At 40.5% G+C, this 25,412-nt stretch overlaps 1 protein-coding gene and 1 long non-coding RNA gene across 2 annotated transcripts in view; one reads left to right on the top strand and one right to left on the bottom strand.

The window, feature by feature from the left end:
• The window catches only part of ATG7 (autophagy related 7), a 114,265-nt gene that overhangs the window by 34,028 nt on the left and 54,825 nt on the right, over positions 1–25,412 (top strand). Inside the window, exons 16-17 of the mRNA XM_077325688.1 lie at positions 4,572–4,652; positions 21,709–21,831. Of these exons, the coding sequence (XP_077181803.1) occupies positions 4,572–4,652; positions 21,709–21,831 (204 nt within the window). The remainder of the gene's footprint in view (positions 1–4,571; positions 4,653–21,708; positions 21,832–25,412) is intronic.
• On the bottom strand, positions 3,823–25,178 carry LOC143831996 (uncharacterized). Its single transcript, XR_013229047.1, has 4 exons — positions 25,059–25,178; positions 21,369–21,532; positions 11,651–11,741; positions 3,823–3,957 (listed from the first exon to the last, which is right to left on the bottom strand). It is a non-coding gene; the product is annotated as an uncharacterized LOC143831996 (long non-coding RNA).

Below are 25,412 nucleotides of genomic sequence, written 5' to 3'. Positions count from 1 at the left end.
TCTCTCTCCCCCTTACCTCGAAGCAGAGGGAAGCAAAACAGCTGGGTTAAATGCCGCCTGTCATCTAACCCTTCCCAGGCAAATCCACTCACCCATTTTCTCCTGGCTGTGGTAATCCATGGCCAGGACAAAAGGGGATCCTAACTTCCCAATTTGGTTTAGGACATTTTTGTTTGGTTCAGAACCCCAAACCAAACCTGAATGTTTATGTTCATGCCCATCCCTAACAATGCCACTTCTTTGTGAGAAGATTTGCAGCTTCCCAAAAATAAACACCATATTTACTGCTTGATCAGAACCAATCAGAAGGTAGAACAGAATCAGTGCACAAGCTTCAGTCTGATTTCAAGGGGGGGAAATGCTGTTTCTTAGCTGCAGCCAAGGGAAATGGAAATCTGCTATTTTCCTCTTTCTTCACTATAGCTAACACACAAACAATAGCAACTGACTAACAGGTCACTTGCAAAGCACCTTTGTATACTCATTAGCAGCTACCTACATCTCCATTAAGATCCTTATTTCAGTTTATGTTTTTTTCCCCATCAGAACCCTTTGGTCTTGCTAAGTTAAAAATATTGCTCATGAAGTACAGTTTTATTTCTAATTTTTTCAAAGACCACTTTTCTATCAAAAAATAATACCTTTCCTATTCCCAAAGCATTATGCATTTATCTGTTTCATAAAAGACCTTTAATGACCTTCCATTAAGTCACATTAAAATGGACTGCAAGGTGAACAAACCGGTCAGTCCTAGAGGAGATCAGCCCTGCCTGCTCCTTAGAAGGCCAGATCCTGAAGATGAAGCTGAAATACTTTGGCCACCTTATGAGACGGAAGGAGATCCCTGGAGAAGAGCCTAATGCTGGGAGCAATTGAGGGCAAAAGAAGAAGGGGACGACAGAGAATGAGGTGGCTGGATGGAGTCACTGAAGCAGTTGGAGCAAACTTAAATGAACTTTGAGGAATGGTAGAAGACAGGAAGGCCTGGAGGATCATTGTCCATGGGGTTGTGATGGGTCGGACACGACTTCGCACCTAACAACAACAACAACAAGTTCGTTCTGGTTTTGTTCAATTCAGAATGAAAAAAAAAATTAATATCCTATTACAAGAATCATTGGGTTTATACCAGACATGAATTACCTGGTTTACCTGTACTTCTCAAGTGACAAGAGAACCAGACATCACATAGGGATGGTCCAAATGTGAAAGAGACTAAGATCGGTGTGCTACTTTACTTTGTCAGCAAGTCATGGTTTGCCAGTCTGTCCTGGTTGGAAAACCATGGTTTGCAGTTTACAATTTAATGCAATCTTTTACACAGTAATGCTCTTTTATACAAAGAGTTGGATTGTGCTTAGCTAAGGTGCTTTCCCCATTGTGAAAACTAGATGGTACAAAATGATCAATAATTGGATTGGCCTTGGGTACGAGAAAATTACTTGTACATTAATATTTAGCTGTGATACAAAATGTCATTGTGGTAGACAGCACTTTAAAAGTCAAATTCCAAGTGTTGAAGTTCGTACCCAAAAGGTTAGGTGTCCACCAAATATTTATTGTGCACAGCTTATATGGTTAAAAAGGTAAAAACATATGCACAGCCCATAGTTATGGGTAGTCAAACTGCGGCCCTCCAGATGTCCATGGACCACAATTCCCATGAGGCTCATGGGAATTGTAGTCCATGGACATCTGGAGGATCGCAGTTTGACCACCCCGCTGTAGGCTAATCATCATTGAAATAATATAAAATTCACCATACAATTCTAGACCTAATGTGTTTCAGCCCAAAGTGGGTATTCCTCAGAGATCTAATCCTGAACTGTGCAGTAGAGAATGCACATAGCAGCCTGTGTGATTCTTAAAAAACATCAGTTTATTCTCTATGAATAACAAGATCAATTCAAATGGAGTTGATAGGAGATCAAGTGTTATTCTCCTTCTCCAAAGCTGCTAAAAAGTTCTGGCGTGTGCCATAGCTTCTGTGCAAGGCAGAAAGTCAAGTGGCTCAAACAGAATCAGCTTTCTTTATTCACTAAAATTTCAAACCTAGATCAAACCAAACATGAACTCTTCCTAGAAGCTAAAATGATCAAATTTGGTCTATTTACTTATTTATTTTTATATACCACCCTCCCCTGAGGGTCAGGGCAGTTTACATAAAACAGGGATTTATGCAATTATGTGCAGACCAGAGTCACTACAAAAGACAATAATGCTAGAAGTTGAAAACAGCAGGAAAAGATGAAGATCCAACATGACATGGATTGATTCAATAACAGAACCACGGCCCTCGGTTTACAAGATCCGAGCAAGGCTGTTAATAAAGGGACATTTTGGAAGTCATTTATTCATTGGGTCACCATAAGTCAGACACAACCTGACAGCACTTAACATGCATGCACACACATAGAATTTCTAAGAGCTGTATGGGACCCACTTTCTACTTCAATTGGCTGTTCCTAACTTCGTTTATCATACATCTTGAATTGCTTTCAGTGAACATTCTTAAACTTCAGAATCCTCCTGATCTGTTATATTTATTTTACCTCATAACTATTTCTTTCTTTATTTGTATCTACACGGGCCTTCCCTTGTCCTTGACCCAGAAATTGCAGCTAGTATAAAATGTGGCTGTTAGGGTCCTCACGAGATCATCTTGGAGGGCCCATATCCAGCCTGTGCTGAGACAGTTGCATTGGTTGCCAATTGCGTACAAGTTCTGGTACTTACCTTCAAGGCAATCCACATCCTGGGCCCTACATATCTGAGGGACTGCTTGTCAGACAGGCCATGCCCACTCTCCAGCCAGCCAGCCAGGGGCTGTGTGCCAGCATTGCCGGCAGTTTGCCTGGGACGTTTCCCAGGACACATGTAAGTGCCCTGGGGGTGGGGGGCCTCCATTCCTGTTGGGCTTCCTGGCCCAGTGGAAGTCTGCGGGCGGGAGGTCTTTCCCGTCCCCTTGGGACGAAAGGCCGCTACCTCACAGAGGCGGTATGAGGACTTCCCGGCCCAACGGGAGCTAGCAGGGGTGAGGGGGGTCTTCCACCCGGCTTTCCTGCCATTTTAAAATTACAGGAAAGCCTGGGGAGAGAAGGGAGGCTTGCCACTGGGTTTCCCTGTCATTTTGCAATGGCACCATGCGTGGAAGCAGGCTCCCGCCCACAGTGCCATTACAAAATGAGAGGAAAGCTCAGGTGGGGCCTTCTGTCCTTCCTTCCTTCTGTCTTTCTGTCATTCTTTCTGTCTGTCTCCCCCCCTCCTCTACCCCACTAGTGCCTGCTGCATTCCTGACTGCAGTGGGCTTTTTTACAAGTAAGTAAGTAAGTAAGTAAATAGAAAGAAGACTAGGTTGGATCTCTCGGTCCCAGGTCACAAAGTCCAGCACCTGCAACATGTATTTATTTCCCCTCTGTATGGGTTTTGGAAATGGCCTCAGAATGTTGCAAGCCATATGCTTGAAGGGCACCCCTAGCACAGGGCATGTTTCGTGAGGTAGCCCTTGTCTTATCCAGGGGGAATAGATAACTGATTTTTTTTTAATCCATCGTTTATTTTTAAGGACTACTTCTGTTTCAGTTCTTATACACACATGAAAGATTTATGATGGATTTCATACTAACTCTCTCTGCCCTCAACTGTTCCCTCCCTATAATTTTCCTTGTAAGCATTCTAGAAATGGTTTGACTCCAATTGAAATGTTGTTGGTCTTTAATATGCCACTTCTGTTTTCTTTTTGATCTATTAGTATTTTCTGCTAATAGAGGGTCTTTCCTTGGCTTCTTGCTTCTGTGGTGTCCTCTGGGAACAATGCAGGGAGGGGAATTAGAGGTTTGCAACAGGAGGAGAGAACCAAAGCAGGTCATCTCCCTTTTCCTTTCATGGGAAGGCTCCACTGGATGCAGGCTATTGTCTCAACTTCAGAAAATCTGAAATGAAAGACTGCCTTGAAGACTGCAATTTAAAGAGAACTAGGTTAGAAGTGCACATATGCTAGCCACAAAGCATTTGCTTGAATTATATTACTATTTTGAACACTGGGAAAGAAAAGCAAACTAAGAAAGTTGATCCTTTTTATGGGCCCATAGCATCACATTTCCTATTTTGTCTCCCTCCAAGCGCTTATTAAAGCTGATGGTTGGAAATATTGTAAACTCAAATATTTCTGTAATACACTGAAATTTAGCTTCCAATACTTGGAAAAGGGACACTATGTATCTTTTCATCTTGACAACTGGTATATGGTGAGAACCGAGGCAGTACATTTCTACCGTTTTCCTCTGCTTGTTGTCCTCATGACTGTTTTTTCTTCACTGAGTTGTCAATTGATGTATTGAAGGAGTTTAAACTCTAGGTGGAGCAAGGTGTCTGTTGATAGTACTGACTGCATTACCAAAACATATCATATGCCAACTCAGTTTTAGCAGAAAGACACGTTAACATAGATGGACTCTTGCTGTACAGAATCATGTTAGCTGGGTTTTCTTTTTATAAAAAAGGTCGCTTATGTCACTTTGGTAGCATACAGTGAGTCATGTGATGGTGGTGTTCATCTGTTTTCTTTTCAGATTCGAGGTTTTTTATCAAGGTTTGATAATGTCCTTCCTGTCAGTCTGGCTTTTGACAAGTGTACTGCATGTTCTCCCAAAGTAAGTTTGATCTCAGGTAACTTCTTTGGCTATAGAGAATAAGAATGGCTGTTTTCTGCATGTTGGTTTGCATACAACTCTCATGGTGTCTGAACGTTAGTCTATTGCAAGAATTTTAATGGTAGATGCTCTCTTTAAACATTGGCTGCCAAGTCAGTTGTCTAAGATTGCTTTTTTTTGAGTTGGCAGGATAAAGAAGTACAAGATGATTATGTGTGCAGAACACAGTGTTCTGTTGCATATTTGTGTTCTTTCTTTCTTTCTTTCTTTCTTTCTTTCTTTCTTTCTTTCTTTCTTTCTTTCTTTCTTTCTTTCTTTCTTTCTTTGGGTCTCCAACACTTTAGTACATTATTTACCCAGCATTCCCAAAATACAGAGCAGTTGCCTTTTAGAGGTATTCTCAGTTTAGGATGCTTTAGGATGCTTTGGGCTGATCCTGCATTGAGCAGGGGGTTGGACTAGATGGCCTGTATGGCCCCTTCCAACTCTATGATTCTATGATTCAGTTGCTCAGCAAGGGCAAGTGGTCTTTCTCCACTGCCTTACCCCATCCTGAGCTGCCCTGAGGGCTCCTCACAGGAATTTGAGTTTCTGATGATGTTGGAGGACACAAGGAATCCAGATATTAACATAGGTTCCATGCTACTAAGATAATATTGGAACAGAAGATATGGGACATTTGTTTGTTATTGTGTGACAAAGCCCATGTGCAATCTATGGATAAAAATAGAACCTTCAGCTGATTGCCTTCATTTTGTGTTATACCAGGGCAGCTTCAATTTTAAAAAATTCATTGAGCTTTCATTGTGGCAGACAGTGAAACCTTTCCTATAGCCCTTGAAAAGTTCAAGAGAAAGAATGTGTGACCTTTTACAAATTTAGAACATGGTACCTATCTGGACTGTCAGTTGTGGCAGAATCTTGTTCAGGAAACTACAGCTGGTGCAGAATGCTGCGGCCAGGATCCTCACTAAAACACCATGGAGATCCCACATATGGCCAGTACTTGTTGGATGGCTCCCAGTTGAATTCCAGTTCTAGTAATCACCTTTAAGGCCATACGCAGTTTGGGCCCAGTGTATTTGAGAGACCGCCTCCCTATCTATACCCCCAAAAGAGTCTTATGCTCTGCCACCTCCAACTGGCTATGGATCCCTGGCCCCAAGGAAGTTCATCGGACCTCAATAAGGGCCAGAGCCTTCTTGGTTCTGGCCCCAACCTGGTGGAACGAGCTCCCTGAGGAGATCAGAGCCCTGCCTGAACTTCCACAGTTCCACAGGGTCTGCAAGAGGGAGCTCTTCTACCAGGCATTCGTTTGGGCCGACCGACTCAAAACATCTACTGTTCCCCCCCCCCCGACACCCTCCCATGACTGAAATAATTGACCTCCCAATGTTATTACATATTACAATGTTATTACAATATTACATATTGTATTACGGTTGATCTGTTATAATGTTTTATGGAAGGTTGCAGACTATGTAATGTTCCATGTAAGAGTTATTCAGTGTTCAGTGTAGACCACCCAGAGCTGCAAGGAATGGGCGGTATAAAAATCCAAATAAATAAATAAAAATGAAATACTTTGTAGCCTTATTAGGGGGTTAACTTCCAGGTAAGATTTGGGGGAATAAGGGTTGAAGTTGTGAATAGCTTGCAGAAGCTGTCTCAATTTAGATGGAATCTGGAGCTCTCTTGTAGTTTTTCCTGATCATTTCCTGTCTAACTTATCAATCTGAGACAGCTGGTATCTCCCTAGCCTTGGTTTTGCCTTCTGTTCTTCTTGGCTCCTTGTACTAATCCCTCTCAAGTTCCTTCCTCTTTGCTGTTTTAACTTCTCCTGTTCTTGCTACAGCTGTCCATCTTTTATAGCTCTGTTGCACCAATTAATCAGTAGGACTGACATCCAGTGAACTTAATGGCCATTTCTCTAAACTAGACGGGGCACCACACATTTAACCGTCTAGAAGTAAAGCTCTAGTGCTTGTAGAACAGTTTTGATGTTCTTCCTAGTCCTTCCTTATAGCTTATAGCTACCACTCTTCATTCTTTTGGTCTATCATTCTATCGCCTTTGTCTTGTTACTGGCTTCTGACTTTGTCAACTCTTAGCCAAAATAAAATCTGATATCATCACATTGAAAACAGTTAAAACCCAAAAAATGTAACTTTCTCAACCTGTATGTATTGTCTGAATTGATGTACATTTGATTTATTGTTCTCTGAAAATTAGTTTCTCATCAGAAATTTGTTTTGCACAAAATACAACTATTTTGACTCTTGCTTTGTCTAATAAAAATGTTTTGCATAGGTAACACAAGTTGCAATACTGGGATTTCTTACCTGATGTTTTTTTTTTTTTTTTGCCAGCACAGCATTTAGTGGTTTGGAGTTAATTTATACATATACACACTCTATACCACATACACCATTTCACATCTTATGCAAGACTTTTTGAGTCCTTAGATTCTTCAGTTTTTTCCTCAGGTGTATCAGTCCACATTCAAGCAATCATCTTGACTGAGAGCTCTTGCTGTGAACGCCAAATAGTTCTGACTCATGATTTGGCTTGTGTGTCAGTGCTATGAATACAGTGATGTCAGAGATGCATTGCAGGCATTTTCTCTTGACTTTTTGTACAATATATATCCTGCATACACAACGGTGCTACACTAACAGTGCAATCCTCTGAAAACTTAACCCAGTCTAAGCCCGGTGAATTCACTGGGTTTAGGCTAGTGTCATCTGGCATTGGTTTGTACTGCGAATTGTGGAGGATTTGGAGGCATACTGTTTGCTCATGGTGCTGGCAAAGGATGTTGAGGTATACTTTTCCAATGAAAACTGTCAGTGTTTCTTCAATAGCATTTAGGAGCCCTTTGTGGCTGTACATTGTAAGGGAAAAGTAGGAAAATTGCATGCAGAAGGCCCAAGGTTCAATCCCTGACATCTCTGATTGAAAGGATCAGGTAGTAGATGGTATGAAAACCCCCTACCGAACAACCTGGAGATGCTGCCAGTCTGAGTACACAGCACTGACCTTTATGGACCAATGGACTGAGGCAATATAAGGCAGCTTCATGTGTGTTCATTCTGTCAGATAGTATAGTATACATGGTCCCCCCCCACACACACACACACATACAAACACTCTTGGTGGTATTAGCCTTAGCCTTTTTCATGCTGAAGAGTGATAAAGAATGTGGAATGTGCAGTAGCTTAAGTGCAGGGCTGCAGTTATTGCTGATTAAAGACAGCTGGAAAATCTGGAGTTCTACCTAAGTGAACATGCTTACTGTTTTGTTTTCTTAAATTGTCAAGCAGTCTTGGCTGAGTCACTGATCTTTAAGGCAGTTACTTACTGTTCCAGTCACAGCATGTGTAATAAGGATGGAGGTTATGGAAAGTATATTTAGACTACAAGTTGATTTCTTACAGTGGTCATCCCAAAGTTTCTCAATAGCTCCCTCAAGATGCTTAAAATCTATAAGCCATACAGCTGGTTTGGAATAGCTCTACCTGAAGACTGATTTGAAGGGGGAATATCTGGATCATTTTCTGACTAAGTTCCTAACACACAAAACTCAGAAATAAGAACTACTTTTATTGGAGGAGGAAAAGTGTATAATAACTAAATATTTAGAGGTGTTTGCATGTTTTTTTCTGCACCACCTGTATTGCATATCTATATTTTAAAAAGGGAAGCAAGGTGAAAGAAAATAAAAACAATACTAAGATTTTTAAAAAAATCTTCAGACTCTAGCTCTAAATATTAGAGAATGGGGAATGAACTTATCACTTAACATACTAAAAACAGAAACCAAAACAAAAAGTTATAGGTATGAAGGGGCAACATGTTCTAACACTGAAATGGAGTTGGGCATGTAGATGTTAGGTTACCAGTGTAAGACCCATAAAGCAACCTTTTCAGTACAGAAGTAACTTAATATTGTCACCACATGAAACAAGATCACTATGGGAATAGCACAGCTGTTAAAACCCAAGTCAGATTTTATTAAAGCATCAAACCTGTTTATGTAAAGCAGGGCTCTTTTAAAATGACCACAAGGAGGAAATGCTTTCTGAACACATCTCTTCTCATTCCCAGTTTTTTAAAATATCTGAAATGCAGAAGGCACTCCGTTGATATTTTACTTCCTTTTCTATTCAAGCAGATTACAAGACATGCTTGTTTTAATCAACACATAGCTCCTGAGTTGTTCACTAAGTGCTGCGCACATACAGAACAACCACAAAGAATATTAGAACCTCTTAGCTGTGGAATTCTGCTGTGGCTTCTAATCTGGCGAGCTGGGTTTGATTCCCCACTCCTCCACATACAGCCAGCGGGGTGACCTTGGACTAGTCACAGTCCTGTTAGAGGTGTTCTCACAGAGTAATTCTGTCAGAGCTCTATCAGCCCCACCTTTCTCACAGAGAGTGTCCGTTGTGAGGAGAGGAAGGGAAGACGATTGTAAGCCACTTTGAGACTCCTTCACACATTCAGAAGTGAGGTATAAAAATAAACTCTTCTTCTTCATTCTATTTTGCAAGTAAACTACAGTTTCTTCTCAGTGCCTGTAGGGAATACCTGGATCAATTATGCAGTGAAAAGCAGGTACGTTTGTCGGTCAGTAGGCTTTCGGTATAAGGTAGTCTCTAGGCATCCATTGTTTATTTTTACAGTAGGATGGTTCATTGTAAGGTTGATAATCTATGCAGGAAATACATTTTCTGGACACTACTGTACCGGCATGCCTCCAGCTACCATCCTGAACATACTAAATCCATTGTATACAGCCAGGCCCTACGTTACAATCGCATCTGCTCCAATCCCACGGACAGAGATTCCCAGCTAAATGATCTACAACAAACCTGAACTCAGCCAACAGTCATTAAAAACTAGAGCATGGCTCAGTGCTTTCAAGCTAAGGCTACGGACTACTTTTGCTTCAAAGTGAGCCATCACAAACAGTTTCCACAGCAGATTGGGAAAGTATTAGCCTGAGTTGCTCTAGGTTTATTGTCAAGCTTTCAACACTGAATATGGATGTCACCACCAATGAAAAGTAAATACCCAGTTATTCTTTTGGGAATGTTCAAATGGCTTATGTGGGAGTTCTCATGCACTGTGACAAAGCTTTATCTTACTTAGGCTTTAATGATGCAATGGTGTCATATGTCTTTTATCTTTTCCTCAAACAGTTCAGCCCTGATCCAGAGATCTGATTAATTCCCACTGAAATGTACTTTCTATTACGTCTTTATTCTGTCTTTCTGTCCCTAGGGTCGCAATACAATTTTCACTTGGGCCTCCATAAAGGAATGGACCACATCTAGAGCTGATTAACTAACTGACTTGGCCTGTTGATATTAATGCTGCTAGCATAGTTAACTTCCTCTGGATTGGGGTTTCTGGGAACACATCTGAGCATCTCAGAAATTAATGGGATGGGCACATCTGTTATGTCTGCATTGCAATGTCAATTTCCTTTCTCTAGCAGTACCTTTCTCTAACAATAGAGGTTGTGTGAAGAATGTAAAAGTAAATTCACAAAGAGTTGATGATATTAGTGCTCTTGCCTACCTCACCAATAGAAAAAAGAGTTGTTCCCACTTGTTTTTTAGCGTTTTAACACTTACTTGAGGATCATAAGCAGGAGGGAAAAATGGGTTCCTTTGAAGTACAAGGAGTTCTGATTTAGTCTCAGTGGAAAAGGTGGACTATAAATAATGCAAATGAATCAATTTTACACGTTGAAATGATATTAAATATGTATTTATTTATTATATTTATGTACCACCCTCCCTTGAGGCTCAGGACAGTTTACATGGAACTTAGCAACAGGGAACAGTAGAGATAATTTAGTAGTTGTAAGCAGTAACAATACAGTGATGGCAATAGAACAGTGTAATAGACCAGTGGAACAGAAGAACAATGGTGAGAACACTAGTTTAACTACAGCATACTGACGGCCCCATGGGTTGGACATATCAGCAGTGATTTTCATGGGAGGAAGGCTCGGGGGCCGATGCAAGGTAATTTGTTCAGGTTGACCTCAACCAAAGGCCTGGTAGAGGAGCTCCCTTTAGCAGGCCCTGCAGAATTGTTCAAGTTCTGTCAGGGCCCTGATCTCCTCTGGGAGGTTGTTCCACCAGATTGGGGCCAGGTTGGAGAATGCATTGGCCCTGATTGATGTCCTTGGAGCCAGGGACCACCAGGCAGTTGGAGGTAGCAGAGCGTAAAGGTCTTTGAGGGGTGTGGGTGCTTCTAGACAGAATTGCGTTTGACAGAATTTAAGTAAACAAGTAGGAACTCGCAAGGACTTTCATGAGACATCAGATTTCCTCCTCTAACACTATTTCCTCTTTTCTTTTCCTGAAAGGTCACAGTCTTTCACTTTTTCCTCCTTTCTTCTGTCCTTCTAGGATTGCCAACCTCCCTGTCTTATAGAATATAATAATAATAATAATAATAATAATAATAATAATAATAATAATAATAATAATAATAATAATAATAATAATAATAATAATAATAATAATAATACATGACAGAGACACCTACCTAATTCCTTACTTCAGGATTTTTTCCCAGGTTAGAATAATGCTGTTTTTTCTTTCTTTTTTCCCTGACTTTCAATATAGATGAAGATATGGGGAGTAAGTCATCTGTTCTAAGATAGGTGTGGTATGCTCCACCTATGCTTCCGGATCTCAGTGTCTTCCCATTAATTTTCAAAGCAATGCATTTTGAAAATGCCAGGAGATGGCAAAGGTCCTGTAGTAGTCAGGCAGTAGTCTGATTTGGCTGGCACTTCATGAACAGAGAATTGGTTGGACAAGGTGGCATGCTGCTGTCAGCAGGAAGGGCAGTCTGGAAATTGGTTGGGAAGGGACAAGAAATGTCAGTGTACAATACCCAAGAACAAACCTGATTGCCGTTTGCTGCACCAAAGGACTACAGATGGGAGTCTGGGTATTTGATGTTTATCTAACCTTTGAGCCTGAAACAGGTTTCTTCCCCTGACTTGTGCCTGGAATCCAGAAGACTCTTCCTTTTGTAAACTTGGAGGTGGGTGCTTGTTGGCTGTCATAGAAGCATAAAAGATTTACTTTGCTTGCCCTTTGGTGATATATAGCTAATAGTAATAAAAATAAGTGGTTCATTAGCACCATCTTTCCAGGACAAGTGTGCTTCCTTCGACTTTGATCTTGTCAGAGGGTTCATTTCAGGTATCTAGAGATACACACTAATTATTTTTTTAATTTTAATTTATGAATTAGAATATGGGAAGGAGTCTATGCTACCACTAGATCCTTCTGTGATGCCTCTGTGCTAGGCTACAGATTATAGACTATTAGATTTTTAAAAAGCCTAGAAAGTCAGAATTTAAGCTTTGTTTTTTGTATTTAGGTTGTTTTTTATTAGAATCTGTACAGAGTTATTTAAAATCCTGGGGAAGGGGAGAATTTTAGGAGAATCTTACTGATCATGTTAAAAATTGCCACTACTTTGGAATTTGCTAAAGATATAGGAAAGAAACAATATCCCTTAGTAATCCTTGGCTTTCACATAGCTCACTTTAAGAAATCAAAAGTACTTAAATGTAGAACAGAATAAATTTAGGTTCTTGATGTCAGAGAACAGCATGTTTGTAAGGATTCTTTGGATTTCTAGAAGGCTAGCTTCCTGCTTTGTCATTTCTCTGCAGAACATTTTCCAAATAATTTAGATACTTTTGGAGACTTTGCTTTTGACTAACAGGAAAAAAACTGTTCCAAAATCCTTTGAAACATATGCTTAAAACGAGGGAGCAGCAATTGCTAGGCAGCTTTGTGATGACATTAATCCCCCAGCTTCTGCCAAATCATTTTTTTTAAGTTCTTTAGTAGTTCTTTCCAGAGCTTATGGAGTTTTTATTGTATGGTAGGAGACATTCTTAGTGATGCTGCATTCTGTTTTATTACAGTTAACTGAATAAATGAAACGGTAGGTTTTTATTGTATTTAGTTTTATGGCCTTTTCCATCCATGTGAATTGGTATCCCAAGCAAAACTCTCCCCTGATTTTCATCTTTTTCAGTGAAATTTTCCTGTCCTTTTGAAACAGGCTTCAGTGCCAAAGGCAACTTAAACAGCAAGGTCTTTCCAAACTTTATATTTGGACATTGGTAAATGCCAGTATTTATGCAATATTTTAGGGTGTTCTTGTCTAAGTAAAACCTGTATTTAATTCCTAACTGAAGGAGAAGTGAGTTGCTCTCCTTTGGCTGTTGCCTCCTGATGAATAGGTAGGTGGCAACAATAAAGCCCATGAAAGCTATAGCTGTTTTCTAGTATCTGAAAGCCCTTCGGTGAAATCTTTCCATCTTGGCACCCTTCTATTCGTTTCGGTCATTGTGCCCCTCCTTTCCCCTCCCAGGCTGCTTTCTATTTGCCAAATCATGTCCCTCCTTTGGTCTCCTTCATAAAATCCATTTTGAGACCATTAGATTATCTCTTCATGTAGGCTTATCTATTAGGTTTGGGGGCAGGTAACTAGAAGAAAGTAACACAATTCTGCTTTGGGGGGCAGGTCTTTCATTTTAGGTGTGTGTGCCTCTGCTTCTTCCTTACTTAGCAATAGTTATACAATGGCAAAATACCATTGATTTTATCTATTTATTGCATACTTCTGGAGATGCTTCATTTTATAGAAAAAATATAAGCTGGAGCTGAATTCCCTCAGCTGTTTTTAGATACCCATCAAGCACATCCATTATGATTTTATTCTTCTGTTTTAATTCTGTCATCCATGATTTGACTGTACCAACCTCCTTGTTTTGTGGGTGTATTCCATTATACAGTTATGTACCTAGTTATCTCTTCTAAGATTATAAATTCTACCAGTGTAGCTGCTCTGTAACAAAGTTTCAAAAGTGTAATTCTTGGGAGGAAAACACTGTTGTTAGGCACAGTCCACTGGAAATTTCCCTCGCATGAGATTAATGGGCCTTGGTCACTTTATTATGTGCTGTGACCTGCAAGTAGAATGCAGCCTGGCATTGGGTAACAACCTCTGAGTTCTTTAAGCTTTGCACAGGGGAAACTCCTGAAATCTGAATAAGTGTGACATTTTTAATTCAGTCAGTGAAAATGGCATGGATAGTCAATGGAACAGAATGCCAGGATATGAGGGCAGTATATCTCTCTGAGAATATGGCAAACTAGAATAACACAAATGTGTGATACTTAAAATATGTAAGTATAATTGCTTGGTAGGATACTTTTCCAAACATGTCATACAGTAGGCAGAAGTTTCTCCATGCCATCAGTGGCTACGCAGAATAATTTGCACTTCATTTCAATATTGATATGTATAACTATTTTAACAGCCAATGGGAAATAGCCCAAATAATATCATTGCAGATCGCCCTATCCAAATTACTGAGCTGTTTTGTATGGATGAATTCATAACAGGAAATGTTTATACTTGTGTCACCAATGGACTTTCCCCCACACACAGTTTAAAATAATGATTTCAGGGAAATATGGAGGAAACTGAAGAGGACAAGGAGATTGTCCAGTCCTGAAGAGGACAAGGAGATTGACCACAATAGGGAGCCTCTGCAGGCAGTTCGGAAAAAGACTGAACGGCGAAGGGCGAGACAGTTCTCGGGGCCTTTGGTGCTCCAGAATAGATTTCAGGCCCTTGCAGAGGAGGTGCAAGGGTCAACAAGGGAAGAGGTCCCAAAACAAACTCTAAGACAAAGGGAAGAGGCCACGGGGACAGAAGGAAATGGAGTTGAGAAAAAAAAAAGAGTACTGGTAATTGGAGACTCCCTGCTAAGAGGAATGGATCGCCATGTGGCTGGGCCCGACCCCCTAACCCGAGAGGTGTGTTGCTGGAATGTAATGGTGGATGGATATGAACTGTTCAGAAAAAACAGAATAGATCGAAGAGGTGGAGGAGTGGCACTGTATGTGAGGAAAGGGCTTACCTGTCAGGAAATGCTAGTGAAGGAGAGCATATCTGCAGTGGAAAGCATCTGGGTGAAAATAAGCGAGGGGAAAACAAACAGTGTGGTGGTTGGTGTCTGCTACCGACCGCCTGACCAACGAGAGGATGTGGATGCTGCACTTTGTGAGCAGCTTGAGAAAATATCCAAACGGCAGGACCTTGTCATCATGGGTGACTTCAATTTCCCAGATGTGTGCTGGGAAACGAACTCTGTGAAGCATCCTCAGTCATGCAACTTTCTGACCTGCCTGGCTGACAATTTCATTTATTAAATGGTAGATGAACCCACAAGAGGTTTAGCCATACTGGACTTAATACTGACCAACAGGCAAGAGTTGGTGGATGAGGTGAAGGAGGTGGGGACCCTAGGGGGAAGTGACCATGTCCTCATAGAATTCCTTTTGAGATGGGGGGCCAAGGAAGCTTGTAGCCAGACATGGATGTTGGATTTTCATAGGGCAAACTTTAATAAACTCAGAGGCATGATGAGTGTCATACCATGGACGAGAATGCTGGAAGGGAAGGGAGCATGTGAAGGGTGGGTGCTACTCAAACAAGAGCTATTGCATGCTCAATCAATGACTACCCCAGAAAGATGAAAACACTGCAGGTGCTCTAAGAAGCCTATTTGGATGACCAGAGAACTTCAAGAGGAACTAAGAAAGAAAAGGAAAACGTTCAGGAAATGGAGGGAAGGACAGAGCTCTAAAGAAGAGTACCTACAGGTTACTAGGCACTGTAGATCAATCATCAGAAAGGCCAAAGCTGAGAGTGAGCTAAGATTGGCCAGGGAAGCCCATTGTAACAAGAAAAGATTTTTCAGTTATGTGAGGAGCAAACGTAAAGTCAAGGAGGCAATAGGCCCACTGTTGGGTGCAGATGGACAAACTCTAACGAAAGATGCAGAGAAAGCAGAAAGGCTTAGTGCCTATTTTACATCAGTTTTTTCCCACAGGTCAAAGTGTTTAGGCACATCTAGAGATGGCTGTAGCCAAAGGATAGTGTCTGGGTGGCAGGTTAACATGGATAGAGAGGTTGTCGAGAGGCATTTAGCTGCACTGGATGAGTTCAAATCCCCTGGTCCAGATGAAATGCACCCGAGAGTACTCAAAGAGCTTTCCAGAGAACTTGCACAGCCCTTGTCCATTATCTTTGGAACCTCTTTAAGGACTGGAGATGTCCCGGAGGACTGGAAAAGAGCAAACGTTATTCCGATCTACAAAAAAGGGAGGAAGGATGACCCAGGAAACTACAGACCAGTGAGTCTGACCTCTGTTGTGGGGAAGATAATGGAGCAGATATTAAAGGGAGCGATCTGCAAACATCTGGAGGATAATTTGGTGATCCAAGGAAGTCAGCATGGATTTGTCTCCAACAGGTCCTGCCAGACCAACCTAGTTTCTTTTTTTGACCAAGTAACAGGTTTGCTGGATCGGGGAAATTCGGTTGATGTCATTTACTTGGATTTTAGTAAAGCTTTTGACAAGGTTCCCCATGATGTTCTGATGGATAAGTTGAAGGACTGCAATCTGGATTTTCAGATAGTTAGGTGGATAGGGAATTGGTTAGAGAACCGCACTCAAAGAGTTGTTGTCAATGGTGTTTCATCAGACTGGAGAGAGGTGAGTAGCGGGGTACCTCAGGGCTCGGTGCTCGGCCCGGTACTTTTTAACATATTTATTAATGATCTAGATGAGGGGGTGGAGGGACTACTCATCAAGTTTGCAGATGACACCAAATTGGGAGGACTGGCAAATACTCCGGAAGATAGAGACAGAGTTCAACGAGATCTGAACACAATGGAAAAATGGGCAAATGAGAACAAGATGCAATTCAATAAAGATAAGTGTAAAGTTCTGCATCTGGGTCAGAAAAATGAAAAGCATGCCTACTGGATGGGGGATACGCTTCTAGGTAGCACTGTGTGTGAACGAGACCTTGGGGTACTTGTGGATTGTAAACTAAACATGAGCAGGCAGTGTGATGCAGCGGTAAAAAAGGCAAATGCCATTTTGGGCTGTATCAACAGAGGCATCACATCAAAATCACAAGATGTCATTGTATACGGCACTGGTCAGACCACACCTGGAGTACTGTGTGCAGTTCTGGAGGCCTCACTTCAAGAAGGACGTAGATAAAATTGAAAGGGTACAGAGGAGAGCGACAAAGATGATCTGGGGCCAAGGGACCAAGCCCTATGAAGATAGGTTGAGGGACTTGGGAATGTTGAGCCTGGAGAAAAGGAGGTTGAGAGGGGACATGATAGCCCTCTTTAAGTATTTGAAAGGTTGTCACTTGGAGGAGGGCAGGATGCTGTTTCTGCTGGCTGCAGAGGAGAGGACACGCAGTAATGGGTTTAAACTTCAAGTACAACGATATAGGCTAGATATCAGGAAAAAGTTTTTCACAGTCAGAGTAGTTCAGCAGTGGAATAGGCTGCCTAAGGAGGTGGTGAGCTCCCCCTCACTGGCAGTCTTCAAGCAAAGGTTGGATACACACTTTTCTTGGATGCTTTAGGATGCTTAGGGCTAATCCTGCGTTGAGCAGGGGGTTGGACTAGATGGCCTGTATGGCCCCTTCCAACTCTATGATTCTATGATTCTATGATTCTATAAACCATGACTCCAGTATTTGGGGAATACAGGAAAAAATTATGTAATTGCTGGCTTGTGATGATTATTTCAGCAAAGACTTTTCCTCACCTGCTAGCACCTATCCTTCTGAACCTCTTCATAGGCCTTTTTTTTGTCCTTGCAGAAAGCTATTTAGTGATTGCACATATATAATTGTAATACTGGTGTACTGTGATATCATTTATGTAGATATAATATTCACAAAGTCAGAATCTATGTACGATTCAGATGAAGATTGTGTTGAAACTTTTGAAGTGAACAGGCATGTCATAGAAGAGGTCTAAGGGCCAGATTAGTCTGGCCCTTAAACGTCTTCTATGACATCATCATACTTGAGAAAGCAACTTTTTATGACTGTCATTCTTTAGCTGTGGTCTCTTCCTGGCTTGCAATGCCATAAGCTGTCTTGATGACTGGCATCCTTTAATATTTCATAGCACTGGATAACATCATAGTGCAATTGTTTCAATTGCTGACAAAACAGGTCTATTGTAGATCTTCCACTTTGGTTAGTCTACACCAAACCAATGAATAGATGTCAAATGTTCGTTAGTGAGACATTGTGTAAGAATAATTTTAGTGATGGTCTTGTATGTTTACAAAATGTGTATATATTTAATAAAGAAATCTTTATTTGGAATTGTGCGTTGTGTTTTGGGTGACTTTAATACTTACTACCAGCAGAGAATGCTTGTGTAGCCTCTCTATGTGGGAGTTTGTGATGAGCCATTAAACAAAAATCTGTTTCCATCTCTTATTCTACAGTTATAAAACGCTTGTATTCATTAAACGTAGGAAAGTGTATTATCACTATTTTTCATGGTACTATGCATTAAGCATCTTGGTATTCTGTAGTGTGTTAAGCATTGTCATTTAAACTTATATTCTGAATTTTGATTTTGTTTTACTATCAAAACCAGAGCCTGCAGCAGCACTGCTGCAAAAGTAAATTTGTGTTAGGGACAAGTCAGTTCATCCAGAAACCAAGTTATGTTATTACTTATTTACTTATTAGGATATTCATACCTGACTTTTCTTCCCATTGGTGACAGCTTATAGTATCAATCTCCTCTCTTTCATTTGATCTTTGTAACAACAACAACTGGTAAAAGTAGGCGAGACTAAGAGAGTGACTGGCCTAAGATCACGCAGTGAGCTTCCATGGAAGAATGGGAATTCAACCTAGGTCTCTGGAACCTAGTTTTAATGCTCTGTCTTATATGCGGTAGTGCCTTTACATGAGTTGTATTAATGCTTTGAACAAAATACCCTTGCTCTGAATTTCTCTTAATATGCTGATGGCATTCGGTGTTTTTTTCCAGTTGTAGCACCAAGTTTGGTTGTGAGAGGTAGTAGACTGGACGTTATTAGAGGGAGATGGGCTGATGCACAAAAGCATGAGATTATTGTCAAGCAGAGACTTCTAGTTGCAGCACTAGTGCTTAAAGTATTGAAAAAGGAACATTGTGTGGCTTATTGAGCAACTGTTAGATTCTGTTTATAAGACTGCCTGAGATTTTGACATGATGAACCACTGAATCTTGAGGTTAGACTCCCAAGAGAAGCAGAAGCTCTTTCTGTGACCTTGAGTCTCATTATAGTCCAAGATTCAGACACCAAGAGAGGAAGAGATAATTGAACTGCATAAAACAGACATTCTGGGTTACGAACATTGTTCCAGATCAACAGACATCACAGAGAATGAACCATTTCAGCACACACCATCAGGCACAGCTAGGTGTTGAGTAGAGAGAAGCATAGAAGTATATGTGTGAAATACAGCAAGATACTTTATATATGTAGTTGTAGCCAATGAAGACAGAATACAGAGCCTAGTGGAAAGAGCTGGAAAGGTTCAGATCATTGCAGTTGTTGAAAACTAAGGGACTAGATGTATGGCTACATGCCAGAGTTCTTTGGCTCAGAAAGGGAACGTAACCTGAAGAACGGAAATTCATTTTCTTTAGGGATGAATCAGGAAGCACAATGGGGCAATGGTAATACCCGTGGTCTCTGGAGCAAAACAATGCAAGATTTTAAGGGATTTATACTACAACATAAGCAAAATAAATAAGTCTATTTTGGATACTATTCTGTTCCCTTTTTTGCCATAGTATTTGAATATCTCAAACATTATTGCACATGAACAAAGGATGCAGAACAATGGCCTGGATTCCAAGATCCCCTATAGAAGCAGAACATAATTTCCTTATGCATAAGGAATCACTGATTCCTACCAATTCCTAAATTTTAGTCTTCCATGCCAGATGACATGCTGATTCCCCCCCCCAGCCTCAAGAGTAATGCAGGTATTTATTAAATACTAGGTTCTCTATTATTCTTGCTAGAATCTGGTTTAAATTGTTGTCCTCTATGTAGGCTTCCAGCTTAAATTAATAGCAACATCTTTGATGATGATAACTGGGAAAGATGGATATAGTCACATCATTGAACACAGTCCAAGTTTATAAATTAACTTCCATATACAGCATGTCATAAAGAGACAGCTGCAAGAAATTGCTGCACATCTGGTTGGGTTGTTAAATAATTTCTTGGAATACAGTAAGAATGTTAAAATAGTCTTAACTCTCAAAGAGCAGAATTTATTTGTTTTGCTGCATATACCACAATAATGTTAAGAAAAGCAAATCAGAAATAGCCAGTGCCTGTATATGAAGAACATATCTTATTAGACCATTACCCTTTCTCCTTGTGGCTGCACTTGTGATCCTTCTGGTTTTGTACTCACAGGAGAATTTTTCTGGTATGACAAGGAAGTAGTAAGACATTTTTTTATATGAACTTCCTGGAACCAATCCAAGAATACAGGACATTCTTCAGCACCTCTAGTTTCCCAGGTCTTGTGTGTAATGTTTTTTAACAGCCCTTATTTTAGCAATGCATTAGTATTAATAGCTGCTCTGGGCATTTTCTCTTTCAAGCTTTCTTCCATTCTTTTCCATACACTGAAACTGGCTGTTCCTCCGGTATGGGTGAAGACCCCCCCCCTTTTTTTCCCCCATCATCTTCCTTAAAGAAGCTTTTCATAAGCCTCCATTTACAATATCTTTTCTTCACTTCCCTCTTGTGTTTATCCCCAATTGTCTATTTTCAGTTCTTGGTTCCTCCACCTCTTTCGCTTGCAAGGACAGTGTCAGTATGGTGTTTGGAATGGCATCTGTTGGCACTATACAGAAATTGGATAGTGATGTGGTATATTTGAACAATATATCTTTATATATTGTAAGCTTAGACATTGTGGATAGGCGGGATATAAATATTTAAAATAAATAAAAGTAATATTAACTATTCATAGTTTCTCCTTCTTTCTGGTCAGTTTATATATGGTACTTTTTTATTTCACAAATCCCATCCTGTTCCAATCATATTCAGAATAGCTTTATTTCTAGTAAGCTTGCAAGGCCAGGTCTGCTGAGCCTCTGCAGTAGAACATGATACCAAACATTTTTACCAATTCAAATGTTTTCTCCCTTTAAGATTCTTTGAAGGAGAGGGTTTTTTTTGTGTAGGTACAGCTCAAACCTCATGTTCTGTGCTAGTCAAAACATATCCCATTCACGGTTACTTAATTCTTAGAATTTGATTGCCTGGCTTTCCTCCTTAAAATGTGAGTCTACCTGTAAGTTGAATGTAATATATATATATATATATATATATATATATATATATATATATATATATATATATATATATATATATATATATATATATTACAATACTATTTTTGAGTTCTATGAAACGTTTTGTTGCTCCATATAGACCAAATTTTAATCAAGACCCCCCCCCCCCGTCAATGGTGTCCCGCTTTACCAATGATAAAAATCTGGTAACCTTAGATAAGAGATCTGATCGGGCATCTTTGATGTTTCATTCACTTGGATCATAATGCTGATTGTTGTGCAGATTCAGTCTGTACCCTAACCCAGTATATACATTCCTTTATACTGCTGAACCTTTTTAAATTACAAGATTATTGGATGTTTAGATTCAAGGACTTATTGAGATTGATTCATACAGAAATTAAGAGAGATAATGTTTGTAAGAAATAAACCACTCTTACTTGGGAGAATAAATTCCATTGGTTGCAAAAGGCTCTGTTGGATTTCACAGGTGGCTGTGGTTGTTGTTTAGCAATTCACATATGAGGCACTTGCTTCTGAAAGTCTGTGTTGTGGAAAGATGTCTTGAGTATCTTAGCTTAAAGTTACTTTAATGATCTTCTTTCTGTGTGAGCAAAACATCCATATTTCCCATGTTTAAATTGGGAGGATATAATTTACATGTTGTAATTAAAAAAATAGTTTCTCTGTCTCATAATATGAACAATTTTGTTCGATAGGTTTGATGATTCTAGAACAATGAAGATGTACTGATACTGTTTTCTTCCTTTATATGTGTAGGTCCTTGAGCAGTATGAAAGAGAAGGCTTTACTTTCCTAGCAAAGGTTTTTAATTCATCGCACTCTTTCTTGGAAGATCTCACCGGTTTGACTTTGTTGCATCAGGAAACCCAAGCAGCTGAGGTAATGTGCATTAAACACTAAAGGCTAAACGAATGATGGTGATAGATAAGTTTGTATTACTTTTTAACTTCATTTCGCTGATGCTTAACAACAACAAAATATTTTTTAATGATTTGCCTGATTCAAAATATATGCAGTAATAATAATAATATGATATTTCTTTAGTATCATCAGATCATTAAAATGCAAGATGGAAATTGTTTTGTTGATTAAAACTAAAAACCAGACCAGATTGTTTTTGTTTGTGTGTGAGGGGCAAATGATAATGATTGTTTGTGCAAAGTTGGATTGTCTGATAAAGTACTTCCTCATATAGCATTTAATTACTGCCACATAATATAGGGACACTAGCACTGTTGGTTTTGAACAGGGATTAAACAAATTGATGGACCTGTCTGCTCTATGGTATGCCACAGAATTCCTGCTGCAAGGGTATAAATATATGGAGGAAGGTTTGGGTTTGGGCCTTTGCTTATGGATCTTTTGGAGAATCTTAGTGCCACTGTTGAAGTAGTCCTCCCACCAGTTCAGACCAATGATCTTCCTAGTCCAGCAATTTGTTGTTTTAATAATCTAATATTATAAAAAATTCAGAAGAATGACTTAAACAACCAATTCACCAGTAGATTTCATGCTGTGATAATTATGAGCAACATACACCATTTTCATAATTAATTTATATTTAAAATTTACCCAGATTGCTCATTGAATGGCAAGCTGCTTTTATTTTTTGTATTTGAGTATGAAGAATTATTTGACTTGAATATTTTTCTTTTATAATATCCAAACAGCGCAAAGGAATATTCTGCATTAGCTGTAGAGAACATTTTTTGTTACTCCACGTTTAAAGCTTGGCTAATAGTCTTGAGTAACCCAGTGGTAACATTATCATCATTTATTGGACTGGAGTGTGCTGCAGGAGGAGCTGGCACCAGGATCTGTGTTTGTTGAGGAGGTCTCTCCCCATCACACACAGTCCTGGCTGGGAGGGCTTATCCTGTGGTGTGACTTAAACCACACTGCTGAAGAAGCTGGCCCCAGAATCTGTGTTGTGAGAAGATCTCTTCCCACTGCACACAAACTTGGATGGTTCTCTGCCACCACTGATGATCCTGGGCTAAACCAAGGTATAAGAGAAGCCAGTCTCAGCGGAGACTGAATGGATTCTTTGCAAACTATTATGTGTTTTTGCCAAGCAGCCCATGCAGTCCCTCCTCCTTCTCTCAAACATTAGTTTGAAAGTAACGTGGGGATGTTTTTTTATGGCAAACCGTAGTTTGTTGTTATATCTGAACAATCAAACTATGGTTTGCACTTTCCCTGGAAACCAGGATTTCAAAGTTTGAATACATTTGTATCTGGAAGGACAGCTTTGAATTAATTTCTTTTTCAAATAAAGTACAAATTTAATGTGATTTATCATACAGAACAATAAATGGGTTTTTTTGTTCCTTTTGAGAGAGCTTAGTCTTTTATTGTTCCTAGTATGAAGAGCAGCTGGAAGAGGTTCACAGTATTCCTTTAGAAAAAATTATAATGCTGTCATAGACATTCTGAAGTAATTACCATGGAAGTATCTGGAACAAAGCCAGGTTTAACTATATTTCTTAGCCTTAAATCATCCTACCAACACCCAAATGACCCAATATGGGAAAAATACAAAAAAAAAAAGTTCAGGTGTGTCTGTCTCACAAGTTTACATTGTTATGCACCCGGGGGCCAGTTTGCTCATTGCTATTAAGATTTGGTGACATGCCTCTTTGCCACTTTGAAGAAACAATAGATGGTGTGCTGTCTTGTAGCACCAAAAATATACTGAGCCTCTTGTGGCGCAGAGTTGTAAGGCAGCTGTCTGAAAGCTCTGCCCATGAAGCTGGGAGTTCAATCCCAGCAGCCGGCTCAAGGTCGACTCAGCCTTCCATCCTTCCGAGGTCGGTAAAATGAGTACCCAGCTTGCTGGGGGGTAAACGGTCATGACTGGGGAAGGCACTGGCAAACCACCCCGTATTGAGTCTGCCATGAAAACGCTAGAGGGCGTCACCCCAAGGGTCAGACATGACTCGGTGCTTGCACAGGGGATACCTTTACCTTTACCTTTTTATTAAGATTTGGTGACATGCCTCTTTGCCACTTTGAAGAAACAATAGATGGTCTGCTGTCTTGTAGCACCAAAAATATACTTGACAGTTTTAAGTATTTTTATTTATTTATTTATTTATGGTCTGGAAGACATTATCTATCCATATGAAAGTTAATGTGATGTTATCACGCTAACTTTATCACTGACAAGTTAAGGGCATCATCATCTGCATGGGTATATATTGGCAACATGGTAGATTTTTCTGGCATAATACTATGCCGCTGCTGGAGGCATTCCCAGATGGGGCAATTTGGGGAACTGACTAACTCCTGCCCACTTCCCTTGAACTGACCTTTCCCTGCTTGTCTGGAGGGTTGCACCAGCAGTACTCTGGTGGGGGCCCATGATGTTAATGCACTAATGACTATTCTGCTTTTTGATGAGTTAAACCAGACTTTCTCAACCAGGGTACTGTCTGCACTCACATTTTCCCCCCAGCTCTCAATTCTGAAGAAATCTGATAAATCTGAACCTGCAACAGATCTGCAACGTCCTTTTATTCTGACTCGAAACAGCTTTCACTAAGACGCTGTCTTCTGCACTTGAATTGTTCCAGTTGTCAATCTCTTTTCTCCTTACTGCTTGATCGTGGGGTGGGGGGGCAGCCACGTGGCAGTGCCTGTATCTGCCTTTTAGCTAGTGTGCAGCTGAAGCTCAGTAACAGTGAGGAGCTTCTGGCCTAATGGCTACGTGGTTGGCTTCCTGAATACTATTCTTTGCCCCCAGTTACACTGTAGGTTGAGTGGAAAGGCAACTTTGTCACGATTTGCAACTGCCCCAAGTAATGCTGTCTTCTGCTGTCTTGACAACTAGCTAATTGAGAAGCTTCAGAATACGAGGGGAGAAGCTTTGGTCTGCCCTTGTCCTCCTCTTGGCCAGTCAACCCCCTTTATGCAGCTTAGGTTGCTGGTTTCTGCTCCTCCCAAACTCTTGTCAGGAGCTTCCTCTTATATTCCTCCCCTTCCTGCCTCTCCTCCTGTACAATCCCCCATTCTGTCTCCCTCCTCCTCATAGTTGATTGAGCCCTCTCTGCCATTAGACACCGCTGTGGCTGAGGCAGAGCCAAGGAGTTCCAGTTCCCATTCACCTTGACTTTGCCCAATCTCCTTTCCCTCTGGCTGGACTGCCTTTGGAGCCTGTTGTAGCTGGCTCAGAGCTGAGAGAGGCTTTTTCTTCCTGTGACCTGGATGACCACTATTTTGGTATGCAGCAGGGACCCTGGGAACATCTTTACCATTGTCACTGTCATCGCTGACTCCTCTGGTCTCCATGCCAACTGTTGCTGCCCCACTATTGTTGCTGTCACTTGCTGCTTCCTTGGGGCTGCTGCTGTTGTTTGGGGCTCTTCCAGCATCACTGCTGACTGCTGATACCTTCCTGCCATCACTTCTGCTTGCTGCTTCTTTGGGTTCAAGGCCAAGTCTCACAGCATCCTGTTGAG

This window comes from Paroedura picta, chromosome 3 (genome assembly GCF_049243985.1).
Source record: "Paroedura picta isolate Pp20150507F chromosome 3, Ppicta_v3.0, whole genome shotgun sequence".
Classification (NCBI taxonomy): domain Eukaryota; kingdom Metazoa; phylum Chordata; class Lepidosauria; order Squamata; family Gekkonidae; genus Paroedura; species Paroedura picta.
This window is presented reverse-complemented; position numbering and strand designations above follow the sequence as displayed.